Here is a 16,477-nt window from a genome sequence, read left to right as displayed (position 1 = left end):
TGCTTGAAGCAGCCATGCCCCGTCAGCAGTTGGCCCAAATAATGGTCCATTTGGCCGTGCCTTCTTCGCAGCCATGGGCTAAGCTGGGGAAGGAGACGTCTGGTCCACCTCCCTTTTGCCGCTTGGTCCCAGCGCCGTTGCCACTGGGCTATAGTGCGCTCTCGCCGCTCGCTGGCTACCTCCACTCCGCTCTGCCGCTCAGCTGCCAGGAGATCCAGTGGGACCATGCCTGCCACAATAAGTGCGGCGTCTTCAGACACCGTCCGGAAGCAGCATGTAACCCTCAGGGCACAGCGTCGGTATGCGCTTCTGCAGTCTCTGCTGTATGTGGAAACCATCATTGCTGGTGCCCACACTGCTGATCCATATAAGATTATGGAGGTGACCACCCCAGCGATGAGCTGCCTGCTACGCTGCCGTGGTCCCCCTGTATTGGCCATCATCCTGCTTATGGCCGCCGTTGCTGCAGTCGCTTTTGCGCTGGCGTATTCCAGGTGGGCCTTGAAGTTCAGCCTCTGGTCCATCATTACCCCTAGGTACTTCAGCGCAGGCTTGGTCCTGATGATCGTGCTACCGACTCTCACGCATGCCTGCTCGACCTTTTTTCTGCTGCTCATTAGCACAGCCTCCGTCTTCTTCTACGCCAATGCTAGCCCGTTGGCTGCGAGCCAGGCCACTATCATCCCGACTGCTACGTTGGTTTTCTCCTCTACGTCTCTTACGTGTTTTGACACTGTCACCAGTGCTATGTCGTCGGCGAAGCCCACCAGGGTGCACCCTTCCGGTAATGTAAGCCGCAGGATATCGTCATACATCAGGTTCCACAGTATCGGCCCTAGGACCGAGCCCTGTGGGACGCCTCCGGTGATTTGGTGATGTTATGCTCCTTCTTCCGTGTCGTAGATCAGGACGCGGTCCGTAAAATAGCTTCGCAGAGTCCGTGTGATTTGCGCAGCTGGCAGAGTTGAAGGCGTTTCGTACGTCTAGTGTACATACTAGGCAGTACTTTTTGTCGCCTCCAGCCCATCGCGTTCCTGCCATGGCTTCCCTGGCAAGGTTTGTCAAAATCTCGATGGCGTCAGTGGTGCTCCTCTGCTTTCCTCAGGTCGGAAAGTCCGCGACGCTCAGCCAGTTCCGCCTCCAGTCGGTTACATACCATCCTCTCGAAAATCTTGCCCATGGTATCCAGCATGCACAGCGGCCGGTATGACGATGGGTCGTTGAGCTCTTTGCCTGGCTTGGGTATCAGAACCAGCCTTTGCCGTTTCCATGCTCGTGGGACTGTCCGCTCCGCTAGGCACTGGGTGTACATTGTGGCGAATGCTTCCGGATGGGCTCTAATTATGCATTTTAGTGCTGCATTAGGGACTCCATCTGGACCTGCCGCTTTCCCGATCTTCAGCTTACCCGTGGCCTCCAGTACTTCTCTGGCAGTGATGATGGTGGTGGTGTCCCTCAGGCTAGCTCCTTCTACCCTAGCTTCCTCTTGTAAGGGTGGTTTTCTAGGGAATAGGGTGCCGACTATCTCTCTCATATGCACCGGATCCTTGGGCATAGGCTGTCTGTTTAATCTCCCCATGACTAGTTTGTATGCTCCACCAAAAGGTTCCGCATCGGCCGCATCGCAGAGCTCCTTGAAGCATTTGAGTTTGCTGCTTCTGATGGCCTCCTTCAGCTCTTTTCTTTTGGCCTTGAATGCTGCGCCATTTCTGCCAAATTGGGCGGAGCCTCTTGCTCGCTGGTAGGCACGCCGAGCTGCGCAGCACTCCCTCCTGGCCTTGGCAATGTGCTCATTCCACCACGGTACTGGCCGGTGCCTGCTTCCTCCGATCTTCCTTTTTTTCATGGCTGCATAACAGGCCGCTTTGACGGTCCTGTAAACGGCAAGCGCGGATGCTTCAGCATCCCCGGCGGCGCTTAGGTTTTCTGCTGCCGAGAGGACCGCGGCTCTGCTCAGGCTTTCCTCCTTGTACCCGGTCCGGAGCGCCCGCTGTATCCTTGTTGTGTTCCTGGGTGCAAAGGTTTCCGTCATTACGGCTAAGTGGTCGCTATGGGTGTAAGCACTCAGCACTTGCCACTTCGCGTGGCGTGCGAGCTCTGGGCTTGCAAAGGTGAGGTCTATAATAGACTCCCGCCCTGCTTTGCTGAACGTTGGTGTGGTTCCTGGCTTGCAAACTCGTCCAGGAGCGATGTCTCACGGGGTGTGTTCTTGGCGCTGCCCCAAGTCGTGGCCCAGCCGTTAAAGTCGCCCGCTATCAGGACCGGCGATTTGCCTCGTGCGTCGTTAGCGATGTTGCTGATGATCGCCTCATACTCCTGCTGCGTGAACCTTGGTGCTATGTAGCAGCTGTAGACAAAAGTCCCGCTGTGCTTAGCTCTCACATATCCCACTCTGGATGCTCTGTGGGTAAGCTGGCCTGGTTGTGGGCCACAGCTCCAGATTGCTGCTCCTCCGTCTGAGCTTTGCTGCCAGACTCCTTCGTGTTTTTTGCCGTACGGCTCGCTGAGTAGCGCTATGTCGATCTTCTGCTCCAGGACTGTTTGCGCCAACAGATCCTGAGCAGCTCGGCAGTGGTTTAGGTTGAGCTGCAGGAGCTTAACCATCAACCAGTTTTGTTAGTGCCTTCTTATACTCAGGGCAGCTGCGGCTGAGGGCCGAGTGGGCTGCTGAGCGGACGTCTCCTGGCTTGCCAGCGCATAGTATGCACATTGGCGGGTTGTTGCACTGGTTGTGCTTGTGCCCCTCCCCACCACATTTGTAGCATGCATTGCTTGACACAGGCCGCTTGGATCTGCACCTGGCTGCAGTGTGTCCATAGGCCATGCACTTGAAGCAGCGGGTTGGCGCAATCCGTTGCCGCACGCGGCAGACAACCCAGCCGATTCGAACTTTTCCGAGCTCCAGGAGCTTCTTTGCGAGTGCGGGCTGAAGGTTCAGCGTAGCTACCTGCGTTGCGCCATATGCTTTCCGCATGTACGGCACTGCTCCTTGTGTTAAGTCGCCGTCGATCGCTGCAGCTATGGCCTCACATACCTCGTCGCCTGTCGTGAGCTTGTCTATGTTGAGTACCTCAACCGCGACTGTCTCCTGCATGGCCTTCACGGCTGCCTTGTCCCCAAGCGCTGCCTGGATGGCCATCTGTAGCTCCTGGGTGGCGGGGTCTGAGGATTGTTGCATCCTTAGAAGCAGCTCGCCCGAGGCTGTCTTCCTGATGCCCTGAACCTTGTTTTTGAGGCTCTGGAGCGTTGGTGCTGTCTTCACCAGTTTGAGGATGTCGGCGTATGATGCCTCCTCGGTGCATTTGACCAGCACTGCGTCTGGTCGGCCTGTCTGCTTGCGTTTCGCACGCCTGCCTCTCACCTCACTCCACTTCTGTGTAGGGTTGGTGTCTTCCGCCTTGCCGCACTGCATCTTGGTTTCCTCTTGTCGAGTGGCGTCAGCTTGGTGTCCTTGCCTGGGCCTTCCGCGCGCGCTCTTCTCCTCAGTTCGGGGTGTTGCCTCGGTCTTGTGGGCTCCTGATGCCGTTTGCGTCGCCTTAGTCGCACTGGGCTTGGTCATCCTGGGTAGGGGGCCAGTTGGGCCTGCAGTGTGATCATGGCACTGGCATCCTCCTGGCGCTGCCCTTTTATCCTCTGGCGCCTGCAGATGGGATTTGACTTCCACTTGCAACTCCTTCATGCGTGCTACCATCTTCTTGATGGCCATGTTGATCGACCTCTGGCCCTTCTCGTTCATCTGGTAGAGTAGGTCGGGCAGGATTGCGCCAATCTCGTCTATGTCCTGTAAGCAGTTCCTGCTTCGCTTGGGGGAGGTTTTTCTCCCGCTACTCGATGGTGTAGGGGGGGCCCTCGGCCTCTTCAGAGTATCAGTGCCCTTGCCGCCGTCCTGCGTGGCCCCACTGGCAAAGCTGTGCAACGAGCTCTGCTTCATTGGCGGTGCTAAAGCTGCTTGTGGCGGTGTTCGGGCCACCTTTGAGGCTTTTTGGAAAGCCATTGCTCCTTGGCTTGTAGCGCATTTTGCTTCGTCGGCCAAGTGTGCCACCGGCGAAGCAGGATTCGGGGGAACATCTCTCAGGGCCTCCAGGGTCCGCGCCCCGGCCACGGGATTCCTCCACGCGTGTGAATTTGGGATGGAACTTATGCGTAGGTGTGTGTGCGGTTTGCAAGTGATCCCGCCTAGGAGTTAGGCAGTACCTTCCCTCAGGTGCGGTCGCTGACAGAAGCTAGCTGCTGTAGGCGCAGTTATCTTCCGCAGCGGTCTCTGTCGAGGGCTGGATGCTTTGGCACCTAGTGCCCCTTCACCGCACTGCAGTCGATCAGCTGGTTAGTGGCATGCACTATCCAGCCCTGGTACCCCAGTCGATCAGCTGCGAGGCCTGGAGTGAAGAAGAAGAGCGGGAGAACCGGCCCAAAGGAGAGAAAGGATGAAAAAAGGTAGGAATCTCCAAGTGACGAGTGAAAAGCGCCGTCCAAAGCACTCACGGTGGGCCCCAGCGCCAATGCCCCCTTTGGGTGACCGTGGAAGTGCAACGCGCAGCCCGGATCAGAAGCCAGTCGGGGTGAGACTCGATCCTCCGGTGAGCACGCGGTGTCAGCAAGAGCTTGAGCTAATTTCGGGTATTTTTTTCCAGGTATCTTTCGCGATTTGTCTGTGTCTTGCAGAGCAGCTGTTTGGCGCGTCCGCACTCGAAAAATTCGCGGTTGTGACCAGGTGTCTATGCATGTGTTCCAGGTGAAATGTGTTGACATGTGTGAGTGTGTGCGTGTGGGATGGGCTACCACTGCGCCGTTTCTATCTCCGGACTACGAACGCCGCTCAGTAGACAATGAGCAGGTTGTTCTCATTGAAGCCGGCGGAGTGTCCGGCGTTGCGTACAATGAAACAGGATCCATCGAAGTGCATGCGCTTCTCATTGCGACTACAAAGGACAGAACAGAACGGAAGTTAGCAGAGCAGGATGACGGGCGAGGGGGAGGGGGAGGTTGAGAGCATCGGTTTGACACTCACCGAACAAACAGATGCGAGGTCTTGCCCAGAGAGGCAGTGCAATGGATGCCAGGTGTGGTCAAAGTGGCCGATCCATTGCCGGGACTGGTGCGAATCAAGCACTTGTTGTCCACACGAGTGACCTTCACCAGGCCATCGGCTGCCTGGGTGATGCGAAATCCGTTTATGTCATAGATCTCAGTGCCATCCTCGGTACAGGTGTAAGCTGAATTGGCAATCACGTCATGGGCTTCAGCCATATAAGAGGGACCATGGCGCGAGTCGCTGCGAGAAGTTCGGGAATTAAATCGAAATTAGCCAAATAAGAAGCGATGCAATTGGCCGGGGGGACTCACTCATAGAACACTGCCAGGGTGTAGTCCTTGGTCAGATCGGTGAAAGTGTCGGTTGTGGTGCGCGTCCCGGCTGTGTCCACCAGGTAGATGAAGCTCACACCCTTGTACCACATCTTGGCATAACGACTGTAATGGGAAGATAATTCAAAGGATTCAAAAGATGCCACGTTGGGGTAAGGGCCTTTCCCACTCACACAAAGTTATTGCCCTTTATGCCGTCGTAGGTGACTATTTCGACTTTAGCGCCGCTCTGCAAGATGCGTCCATTGGGGTGGATCAAAGCCGAGTTGCTGCAGTTGCGTGATAGAGAAACTGCCACCATGCTGCGCTGATTGAGCACGCGCACCGCCTTGTCCAGAGTCATGTCAATGCTGCCCCATGCAAAGAAAGGTATTAACATTAGGGGTCGGTCTTAAAGAAGAGCCAAGGGGCTGGGGGCGTCCACACTCACCGCACGCCATCGCGGAGGCGCAACTGGATGGTGCCGTTCGTCATGGCAATGGGTCCAGAGCCGGGACATGCCGGCGGTGTGTGGTTCTCGAGCTCGAAGTTGCGTGTGCTGCTCACGCGTGCCAAGGCGTATGGTGGAGGTGGCATTGTAGACGGCAACTGTTGGGAATTCTGAGATTGAGCATAGAATCGGCTAGATTTTCAGATATGCAGGAGCCCCTTACCAGGCAGTAGTTCTGCTCGTTGTCGAAGCCATAGGTGGGCGTGGCATTGTAGCGCCCTGTGAGTGCCTTGCCGTTGTGCGCCATTTTGCCAGCGTCTATTTCCTGCATATTCCCTGGCCCGTACTGGGGAGGGTTGGAAATGTGTATGCCCGGCAGTTGGACGTATGGACGGGCCGACTGACTGCCGAAGGGGTAATTGGCGCACTCCTTGGAAATGCCGCTGGTGATGGTGTTGGTGCCAACGGTGGCGCTGCTAGCGAGACTGGAGCTGCTGCCGCGATCCATGTGGCCCACGGAGTCCGTGCCGGAGGACAGCGAGATGTTGCTCATGCGTTGGGACAGCTGCCCCCCAGTCATGCCGTCACGCAAGCTTGCTTGCTAAGGGAGGGGGATGAGAAGGCGAGAGGTAGTAGCGGAAGTTAGATCCGGAAGGAAATGAAGAGGTGAGGAAGTGAAAGTGCCAGAAAATAATTGAATACCGGCAGGAGAGAAAACGACAGATACGAGAGAAAGTGTCAGCTGCGCAGAAATCGAATGACTTTGCAACTGTTGCTAACATTCTGTCGACATTCTGTTAACGCATGCATATACATACATACATACATATACATATACATATATGTATTTACATACGTGTGTGCGTTTTTCCCAATTTGCATTTGATTTTTATAGAAATTAACCAAACTATTTTGAATAGTATTAGAAGAGAAGAGAAGAGGGGGGGAATAGAGAAGGAAAATTCGAATATTAAAGTCGGAAAGTAAGAGAGCAATGGTGGAAAAGAGCGAGACGGAAAATAAGAAGGTCTGAAATAACAGGAGAGGGCAATGAGGTGATGTGGCAATACTGCTGTTGCCGAGCTGTTAAGACTGCGGCGGCTGTTAACTCGCTGTTGATACCCTGCTGGCGCGATGATGCGGCAGTTTTGTAAAACAAAATGTCTGAAAATTGAAGAAACTTTCACGTTATTGCTTGGAATTCACTTACCGGCGATGGGTTGTTGGTGTAGACGGAGCGCTGGGCGGCTTGGTGGGCGAGCGCAAGATGTTGTTGATTTTGTCGTTCATCTGAGCACGCGACAAGAAGTCCTCGGCATTGAAGATCCCCACACGGGCGCCCTTCGGGCTGCTTACTTGCGAGACTGGCTCCTGCTGGGAAGTCTCGCAGTCCGATGACTGGCACTGCGCCTCCTTGGTGCTGACCTTGGGCTCAACGGACTTCGGCTCAGTGACCATTTTGATTTGGAAACTTTTTTCTTCTCGCTCTTTTTTTTCGTCAAGTGAGTTCACAACACCGGCGTTTGTGTGTGCGTGCGTGTGTTCGTGTGTGCGGCAAATGCGAAATTTTTCACTTTAAATATGTGTGAACTTACTTGAGAACACTCGCGTGCTAAATACAGTTTTAGAATATTTTGTTCGACACTTCTCACTACGACTCTGAGAGGAATTTTAATTTTTATATTTAATTTTCCACTTTACATGAGCTCCACTCGCTGGCACAATTTTCGAAAGGATGACTGTTCGGATTTTCACACTGAAAGTCGTCGCCTGCTCAAACCGGAATTCAAAGTGAAAAGCAGAGCTGTCTCCCGATTATAATCGGAGCGATATTCAGGGCTGCATTTCAATGTTGTATGGATGTAGATCAGAAACTAATTACTGTACATTTTCGTATTATTAATGGTACTCCGTGGCTTGAGTCTTGAGCTTCACAAAAAAATGGTTTACCAAATTACCAAATGGTTAAATGGTAAAATGTTTAATTCGTACACTGCTCATTTTCACCTTGTTCGATCCTTTCGGACTCCTGTAAAGAAAATTTACCAAATACAATTCGTTCACAGACTTGCATTAAGGCGCCGCACTGACGCTGATCTATCCACAAGCCTTGAAAAAAGTATTGACCTGTCATTGTTTTGGCCCAAAGTAACTTCATTCTGGTCATGGCTATTTGTGGAATACTTCTGGCAGTCTTAATTTAATTTGGATCTCTTCCATAAGCTGCGTGCACTGCAACTCTCTCTTCCCTAACTCCTCTCAAATCTGATTTCCTATAGATTATTAATTGGTACTTTGTATCGTTGCCCAACTAGAAATGGATTTAAGTCAGCTTGAATGCATTTCCGTCGGCCTAATCCTATTTCACGCTTTTAGAGTCGGACAAATGAAGTTTGCCAGCATCAAAGCCAAGCAAAATCGAATTAAGCAATAGGCGCCGCTCCCAACAGCATCAAGCAGAAGCTTTAAAGCATATTAGAAAATTGAAAAGTCAGCCAAAAGAGTTTCACTTGGCCATGTAAAAGTACTGTGCTGTGTGCTCGATGGTGGCATAAAACTGAAAGTTTCAATTTTCTGAAGTGCTCGCCTTGGCTCGAGAAGGTTGCGAAATGCCAAGTGTCAGTGCCAAAGGAGGCGGCTAAGCACGGAGGAGCCTCATCTTGGTGGGTTACTGCTGATGCAGTGTATCGCATATCTGCTTCGTCAGTTGGAATTTCTGGCATCATCTTTACGTGAGGGTACACACTTGTGTCCTGGAATTTGCATGCAAAATATAATAGTGCTAGGTGCCCATTTATGTATGTACAAGCTAAGCTCTCTATAGCGGACACATGGTTCCAGTAATTCAATCCGTACTATCCATATAGTGTAAGTAGCGAATGTGTACAGCTTTTGTTAGATGTTTGGTTCTACCCAAATTGTCGGATATGTGCGGATAATGCTGGGGGGCTGTTGACAAATTAGCCAAAATTTAGAATTTGGCAGGCCCTGAAGGACGCCCGTCCGCGCTTGTAGCAATGAAAATTAGCTGAGACATCGCACGTCTGGTGTGTGGGGGAGTGTTATTGTTTTGCCACCTTGTAGTCTGGATCGTAGAGAACTATTGTCGAACGGTTCAGTTCAGTAGGCAACCCTGAACTTCTTGCGAATCGATTGACAACTATATCCCCTCGCCTGCTAACATGACTGATGCTGGCTTTCACTTTTTCGGCTAGAGCGCATTGACTTCCCCTGCATTTGGCCATCGCTGCCCACGCAGCATGGCACAGCGAATATTCGCCTAAGAATTCTATCTCATTTTGCTTGTGACATATTTGAAATTTATTTTCGGTGCTGATGCTGCCACCCCGATGCTGCTGCTGTTGCTGTTGCAGCTGCATCTGCACCTCCACCCACGCACTGCATTGACTCAGTTTGAGAGTGAAAATAAAAAAGGACAGTTGGCAAATACTGTATTTATAGAAAATGCAATATATATTGGACGTTGACATGCAATGACTCCATCTTTCAAGAGGCGATGCAGTTACTGCACCGTCAAGTGGCCCGTGTGACACCAGCAGATGGCTGTTACGCGCGGATCCCAGGCAAAACGCAGCCCTCCTCCCGCCCAACCGACCGAGGGGCGCTGCCGCATGACGCGCGGTGCGTAGCCGAACCAAACGCGAACATGCAAGAAAGATAGTTATTAGACTAACATTCGAGGAAAATTAGCACTAAACTTACTAAGAAACTAAGCATGCAATCAAAATACAAATACCACTACAGTTACTAATTAATAGAAAGGTGTGTAAGGATTAATAATTTAATAAGAGGAAGAGAATTAGTGTTGGATATAATATGGTAGAGGGAATTATAATCCGAGCATAAGACCCTAAACGGTTCATGCAAGGAATAATTCGATCTACAAAGTGGAAGGAACAACGGTATAAAATTTCTAGTCAGTCTAATAGGAATCGTGAAGTTTATGCGGCTCAAAAGATCAGGGCTGTCTATGTCACCTCTAATCAATTTGTGCATAAATATCACACCAAGCATCTTTCTACGGTTAACTAAGGATGGGAGGTTTACAAATAGTAGTCTACTAGAGTAAGATGGGAGGGCACCATACACAGGAGCCGTATTCTAAGATCGGACGAACAAGCGAGGTATAGAGAGTCCTTGTTATATAGGGGTCGTCAAATTCCTTTGACCACCTCTTTATAAACCCAAGCTCGCCCATGGCCTTATTTACCATGGTAGAAATGTGTTCGGAAAACTTTAACTTGGGGTCTAACATAACACCCAGATCATCCACCAGGGTAATTCTCTCAAGAGAACCACCAAATAGGGTATAGGGAGCCAACAAAGGGCTAGAACGATGAAATGTCATAACTTTGCATTTCGAGGCATTAAGGTGTAACAAGTTTGCACAACACCATGACTGAAAGTTATTGAGATCGGATTGCAAGCGAGAATGAAATGAAATGTCCTTGTACTGGACACAGAGTTTAACATCATCGGCATACATAAGTACTCGAGAGTATGTTAATACTGAAGGCAAGTCATTAATAAAGAGTGTGAAGAGTAAGGGGCCTAGATGGCTGCCCTGTGGTACTCCCGAAGAAACCTTTACTGGTAAAGAGGGGGAGTTTTTGAAGAGTACTCTTTGAGACCTGGAACAAAGATAGCTAGAAATCCATCTCAGGAGGTTGGGCGGAAACCCTAAAAGGTCAAGTTTTTGCGCTAAAAGGGAATGGTTTACAGAGTCGAATGCTTTACTAACGTCGGTGTAAATAACATCCGTCTGTAAGTTACCTTTAAAGCCTTTAATAATGAAAGAGGTAAACTCTAACAAGTTCGTGGTGGTAGATCGCCGCCTTATAAATCCATGCTGAGTTGGAGATATAAGTGACTTGCAGAGATGTTGCAAGTGCGGAGTTAAAACCTTCTCAAACATTTTAGGAATAGCGGATAACTTTGCTATACCTCTATAATTTTTTGCATCAGACTTGCTACCTTTTTTATGGAGAGGGGGGAAGCAATAAGAATCAATGGACTGGGTGAATAGTTTAATCAAAGGTCCACACAGAGCTTCGGCGCAGTACCTGAGTACACAACCTGGAACCCCGTCTGGACCCGGTGAAAACACCGGCTTAACTAGTCGAAGATCATGAAGTAGGGAACATTCATTTAACAAGGGACTGAAAATGCCGTTCGACCTCGGTAAACCGTATGGGTACGGATGACCAGAGTAGCTTTCCTCAGAATAGGTGGTTTGGAAAAATTGGGCAAAAAGATCGGCAATTGCCTGATCATTATTTGCCGACGTATTACAAAATGATAGCGAGGATGGTTGTGCGGACGTTCTACGCTTACTGTTTACGAAGCAGTAAAACTGTTTAGGGTCCTGAGAAAAACGTATCCTGCATCGAGATAGGTAGTTCTTATAGCATTGAGCATTAAGAACTGAAAAGTTTGACCGAGCTATTACATAGCGAGAGTGAGAAGTAGAAAAACCCATTTCTTGAAATTTTTTATAAAGTCTTGATTTTTAGTTTTTTAGACTGGATAACTCTTTGGTAAACCAAGGGGGTTTTCCAGATCTAGTCGGACAAGAAAGCGGGACACAAGAATCAAAAAATGTGCCAAGAGCATTGTAAAAAATGTTTGTGCCTTTTATGACATCAGTGCACAAGTACAAAGCGGACCAATCAAAATCCCTAATGAGGTTATTAAGCTTCGCAAACTCGGCTTTACGAAAGCAGCGGACACGTTCAGGTAATCTACTCGACCGATCCAATACAGTTGGTCCTATATCTAGCGACACCTCGAAAGTAGGGTGGTAGGCGTCTTCACGTATATTGAGCGGAAGGGCTCGGGTTAACAACACAATGGTCGGATCCGATACAAAGCACAGATCAAGCAATCGACCCAAGGAATTTTTCACATGGTTGACTTGAGACAGGGATAGGTCAAGCAAGCCGTCAACAAAGTCATGTCGTGACATGGGCACTAGGATACTAGACTCGTTTACCGAAGACCAAACAGTTCCTGGCAAGTTGAAGTCACCAAGAACTATCATACGATCTTTATCAGATAGCGAGGAAGAAACAGCGGTTAAAGCGGACAAGTGCTGCTCATAAATTGAAATATCCGAAGAAGGTGGGATATACGAGCAAGTAATGAATATAGCGAAAGCGGGAAGAATCAGTTTTACACACAGGAATTCCAGCTCCTGTTGAACTTGGACTGTGAAGTGTTCCGACGTGAAGTAAGAGTCTACTGCAATTAGAACCCCCCCAGCACGTCGAGACGAACGGTCCTTTCTAAAAGATGTGTACAGACCTGCCAAAACCTCGGAACTAAGAATGTCCGGCTTTAACCAGGTTTCAGTAAACACAATAACGTGGGAAGCAAATGCAACACTATCCCGGAAAAGAATGCTGAGCTTACTACGCAAGCCTCTTACATTCTGATAGGTTAATAAAAGAGAAGTTAGTTTTTTGGAAAGGTGGAAGCAAGACGGGAAGTTGAGGAAGATGAAGTTGAGGTTGAGGGTGGCACACTGGAAAGATTTGGAAGGGATATGGGGGGCCTCTTCTTCTTCTTAGCCTTAAACTCCTTCACCACCAAATGCTCCGGCCAAAATTTGGCGGAGCAAATGGTGTCAAATTGAGTTGGGGAGATGCTTATCTTAAACGAGGCTATCTCCCTGGCATAAGAGAAGTTAAATTTCTCCACCTTTAAGGCCACGGCTTTTATTTTGCTTTGAAAGAAAGCAATTACATCATTAGATGTGAGGTCAGGGGCCAGCCGTGAAACAAAAACTTGTCGTTTTGGTGGGATCGGGATAGGCGGGACAACTAGCGAACTTGCGGACACCACGGACACGGACGCTGCAGACGTACTTGGCTGCACATTCTCCGAGGCGATGAATTCGGCTACCGAATCTGCATCGCCAGCAGCTGTCGTTGCCCTTGGAGTGGCAAACGAGATCATGGAATCCGAATGAAATACGGAAACTCATTTGTTAAAAGCTACAATGCCTTGACCGGCTCCAGCACCTCTTTTGTTGTCACTTACAGCAGCCGCAAGCGAACAAATTGGTTAACCTCCTTTTATTTTTTTCCTTTCCTTTTTTTGGTAGTACGAGTCCATATTTATGGTTCGTAAATATGAATGTGGGATTTTTGTCGAGCCATTACCAATTGGACGGCCATTTACGGCAGGCAAAGGCAGAGAGGAAGCAGAATTGTGGTCTTTTTCTAGTTTGAATTGCTTGTTGATTATTTGCTTGCCACATTTTAATTAACTGGATTTCGTTTCGCCGAGACGGCCCCAGACGGCCAAGACCCAGACCACACAGGGTGTGGGTGTAGCTGTGGGTGTGAGGAGCATGTGACATTTTCAGAGCTGGGCCAACAAATGGGTTCAGCCTGGGCCTGGGCCTACAGCAAAACATTTTGGCCTTCGCCATCCATAAATTTCCAGATCGCAACTTTGCTCTTCGGATTGCTTCGAGTTTATTGTACGTCCTTTGGCCCCAGCAAATACGAGTATTTGAAGCCTTTGGCACGTACCTCTTTTATCCGAAATTTGGCCCATTGAAGAGGCCTGGACTGGCACCAGCTGTTCATTTCTGTTAGGCCGTTGCCAAGTGGATTAGCGCAAATATTTTAAATTTCTGTTGGTCGGTCCACAGACAAGAGTGCTGAGAGGCTTTACTTTGCGGCTTAATTAAATTCAATTAAAATCGTGTTGACACTTTTGTTATTCTGTATTCTGTAGTGGTTTTTGTTGGGGCGAAAGCAAATTAAAACTTCAAACTTGTTAAATGCCGAGTGCGAACAAAACTTCTGCTCCATTATGGATTGTTTTACCTGAAGATTAGTTGGGAATCTCGATTGCAATTACTCCAACGAATCTCATTGCCGGAGAGTGGTCCAACCACAGGAAATTTAATTGCTTTCGAGTGGGTTTCAATTACGCAAATTGCATTAGACATCACCACGCACGGATACCCAATGAATCCAAACATATAGTACTCTTAGCTGTATATTATTTATGAATCGGATCAAGCTATCGTCCTTGCCAGCTGTACCTAGCCCAAGTTTTGCCCCAATCGGTATAGGAATTCCCTCTTGCTGCATCGCAAAACATCACCAAATGTCAGAAAAGGGTTCCATTCTTTATCCTCCAAGGCTGCCGCACTTTGACCTGCCTGCTCTACTCAGGTGGAGGCTGGTGTGATTGATTTGATTGCTGTCACCGACTGGGATGACAATCCATCCAGTTCAATGAGCTACTCACTTTCGCCTCGAGTTTGTCCTGGGTCTTCCAGCTGTCCTTTGAAGTCCTCGTCAGAGGTATCGCTCCCGGGCGAAATGAAAGTCGTTTACATTTTTTATCAACTTTAAGTGGAAGATTATGGAGGGCACTTCGTGCTGGTTTTCGTACAACTTACCCCTGGGAACGTTTTCATAATTTTCTACCTCCAACATTGCCATTCATTTCTCATTTAATGTGCCGTGCCCCAGGACGGCTCCCAGGACCCCCAGGGCGGCCTAAGATGTGCATTTATCCATTACCGTTGACGTTGCTGTCGACTCTCCTCTCCGCTCGAATCACCCGGTTAAAATGTAATTATCCTGCCTGGACTCGGCACTCCATGGCGTTGCATTCCACGTCTGAAATTCAGCCATGTCTTAATAGCCGGAAATCGAGTTGACTTGCCCTATGCCCTGGCCAAATGCATGTGGAATGAACTCGTTCGGAGAGTTATGGCTGTGAATTCAAGTTAATTGAATATCTATAGACGTGCATGGTGCCGAAGCAGAGGGGCCTCGCATAATTGTCGGCTCATTAAACGATAATGCAGGAAAATTGATGCCCGGCCTTTTTCCATTCCATTCCCCATTTTTGGGGGAAATTGAATTTCATAAACTTTCCGATGAAAAACAGGGTTGCGGGGGAGCCTCCCCAGGGAAGTTCCCAGCAGCAATTAGTGCGCTCTGTCTCGGGAGTGCCCGGCTTCGGAAGTGGCAGGAGCCCCGAGAAGCGGCAGGAACGTGGCCGAAGTCACCGACGTGCCGTGCCTTGCCGTGCCGTGCGTCAGCTGGCGAAAATCGAAACCAAAAAGTTTGTTTATGCTTAGAATGCCAGCGGAATTGCTGGCAGGAGGTGGAGTGGGAGCTGGGAGCTGGGAGGCTTGGGGGCTTGGATGCTGGCAGGATGCGGCTCTCTCTGATGCCATTGACATCAGCAACACGGCCACGGCTGTTGTCATTCAAGTGTTATAATGAATTCTGATTTAATTTTACGCCCAATTATCTCTAACCATGGAACAACTTTCTTCTTATGACAGAGACAGACGTGGCAGATAGTTCCGCCAAGACATTATCCAATAATCTTTATCAACAGCCACAGCCAGCGCTGTAGCATCCGCGCCGCGTGCCTACCTCCACCTCCAGCTCCAGGTTAAGTTTGTTGGAAACTTTAGTCTGCATGACAGTCGATCCGATATCCCTGTGCATTTGGATTTGTTTGCAGGTAACGACAAGGCTCAAGACATTTTACTAATTAAATATCAATGTACTTTTCCTTCCATTTGCCTAATTTACCGCTGTCAACAGCAAGACAAACAATATTGTAGTCCAAAAGAGTGTACACACTGGCCGCCCAGGGCTGTCAAGCTACGATAAAATAAAAACAGCTGTGTGGTTGCGATTAAAAATTTTACGAAATATTTGTATCCCGCGAAGCTTGGTTTTTGGAGATCAAAAAGGTCTTCCATATCCCGATGTCTCCGAAGATAGGGCTTATCCGAAGTCCCTTCAAAATGGAAGAGCGTAATCCGCTTTTACATTAAATCGGATTTAAATATAAACTCTATAGCGGCAGATATTCAAATTTATTTTCTTGGAAATCCTCACAGAAATTTAAATGATTAAATTCCAAGTGCTCTTAAAGATGGGAAACCGAACCAAACTGTCGTCTAGGGCCTGAAATTGTCCAACTCCTGATGGCACTTCAGGTGACGGCGTAAACGCCAAGCTCCGCCTGAGGGGGCCAGGAGGGCCCATGGAGTGGGGCCATAAAACAATTTTGTTGTACATTTACGATAGCCCCGGCCATGTATGACAGAAGGTACATAAATACTCGAACACATAAAGGCACGGGGCAGGAGGCAGTCGACATTTTCTTTCCACCAAGAAATTAGCAAAGGATGGAGGGTAGGAAACGAAACGAGCTCCATTGCTCCACCATTCTTTTGGAGGAATAAATTAATTTATTGAATGAACAGATTGCATTTTAAATTTATTATACTTCCATAGTATTGATTTTGGGGCACATGAATTTCTCTTTACATGATAGAAAATTTAGGTGTTGGAGATTGACGTAAGGCTATTCCCGGTTTTTCACACTGGGCTTAACTTTGTATTATAATTGGACATCCCATCGTATTTATGTATATATTAAGCCAATTTTTTGTGTTTGTATGGGGGTTTCTTTTATTGTCCTCCTCACAGGACAAGTGTCTTTTAATCAAATTACAATTGGGGTTAATTTAATAAACACTCACTTTCTACCTTTCACAGGATCTGTTCTATCTTTCATGTGTGTCCTGTGGCTGTTTTAACTGTGGCTGGCGCTGTGCCACTTGCAAATAATTCACTTTCTTTTGCCTCTTGTAAAGAGTGTGCG

General features: G+C 48.9%; 1 protein-coding gene across 1 annotated transcript; it reads right to left on the bottom strand.

Moving 5' to 3' along the window:
- Positions 1–5,004: 5,004 nt before the first annotated feature.
- On the bottom strand, positions 5,005–6,374 carry LOC117194812. The gene is made up of 5 exons (XM_033399295.1): positions 6,018–6,374; positions 5,795–5,964; positions 5,538–5,714; positions 5,344–5,469; positions 5,005–5,272 (listed from the first exon to the last, which is right to left on the bottom strand). Exons 1-5 carry the CDS (start codon positions 6,372–6,374, stop codon positions 5,005–5,007), a joined length of 1,098 nt encoding a protein of 365 aa, XP_033255186.1.
- Positions 6,375–16,477: the final 10,103 nt, after the last annotated feature.

Source organism: Drosophila miranda, assembly GCF_003369915.1.
Source record: "Drosophila miranda strain MSH22 chromosome Y unlocalized genomic scaffold, D.miranda_PacBio2.1 Contig_Y3_pilon, whole genome shotgun sequence".
Classification (NCBI taxonomy): domain Eukaryota; kingdom Metazoa; phylum Arthropoda; class Insecta; order Diptera; family Drosophilidae; genus Drosophila; species Drosophila miranda.
Note: the sequence above shows the minus strand (reverse complement) of the source record. Positions and strands in the feature narration are given on the sequence as shown.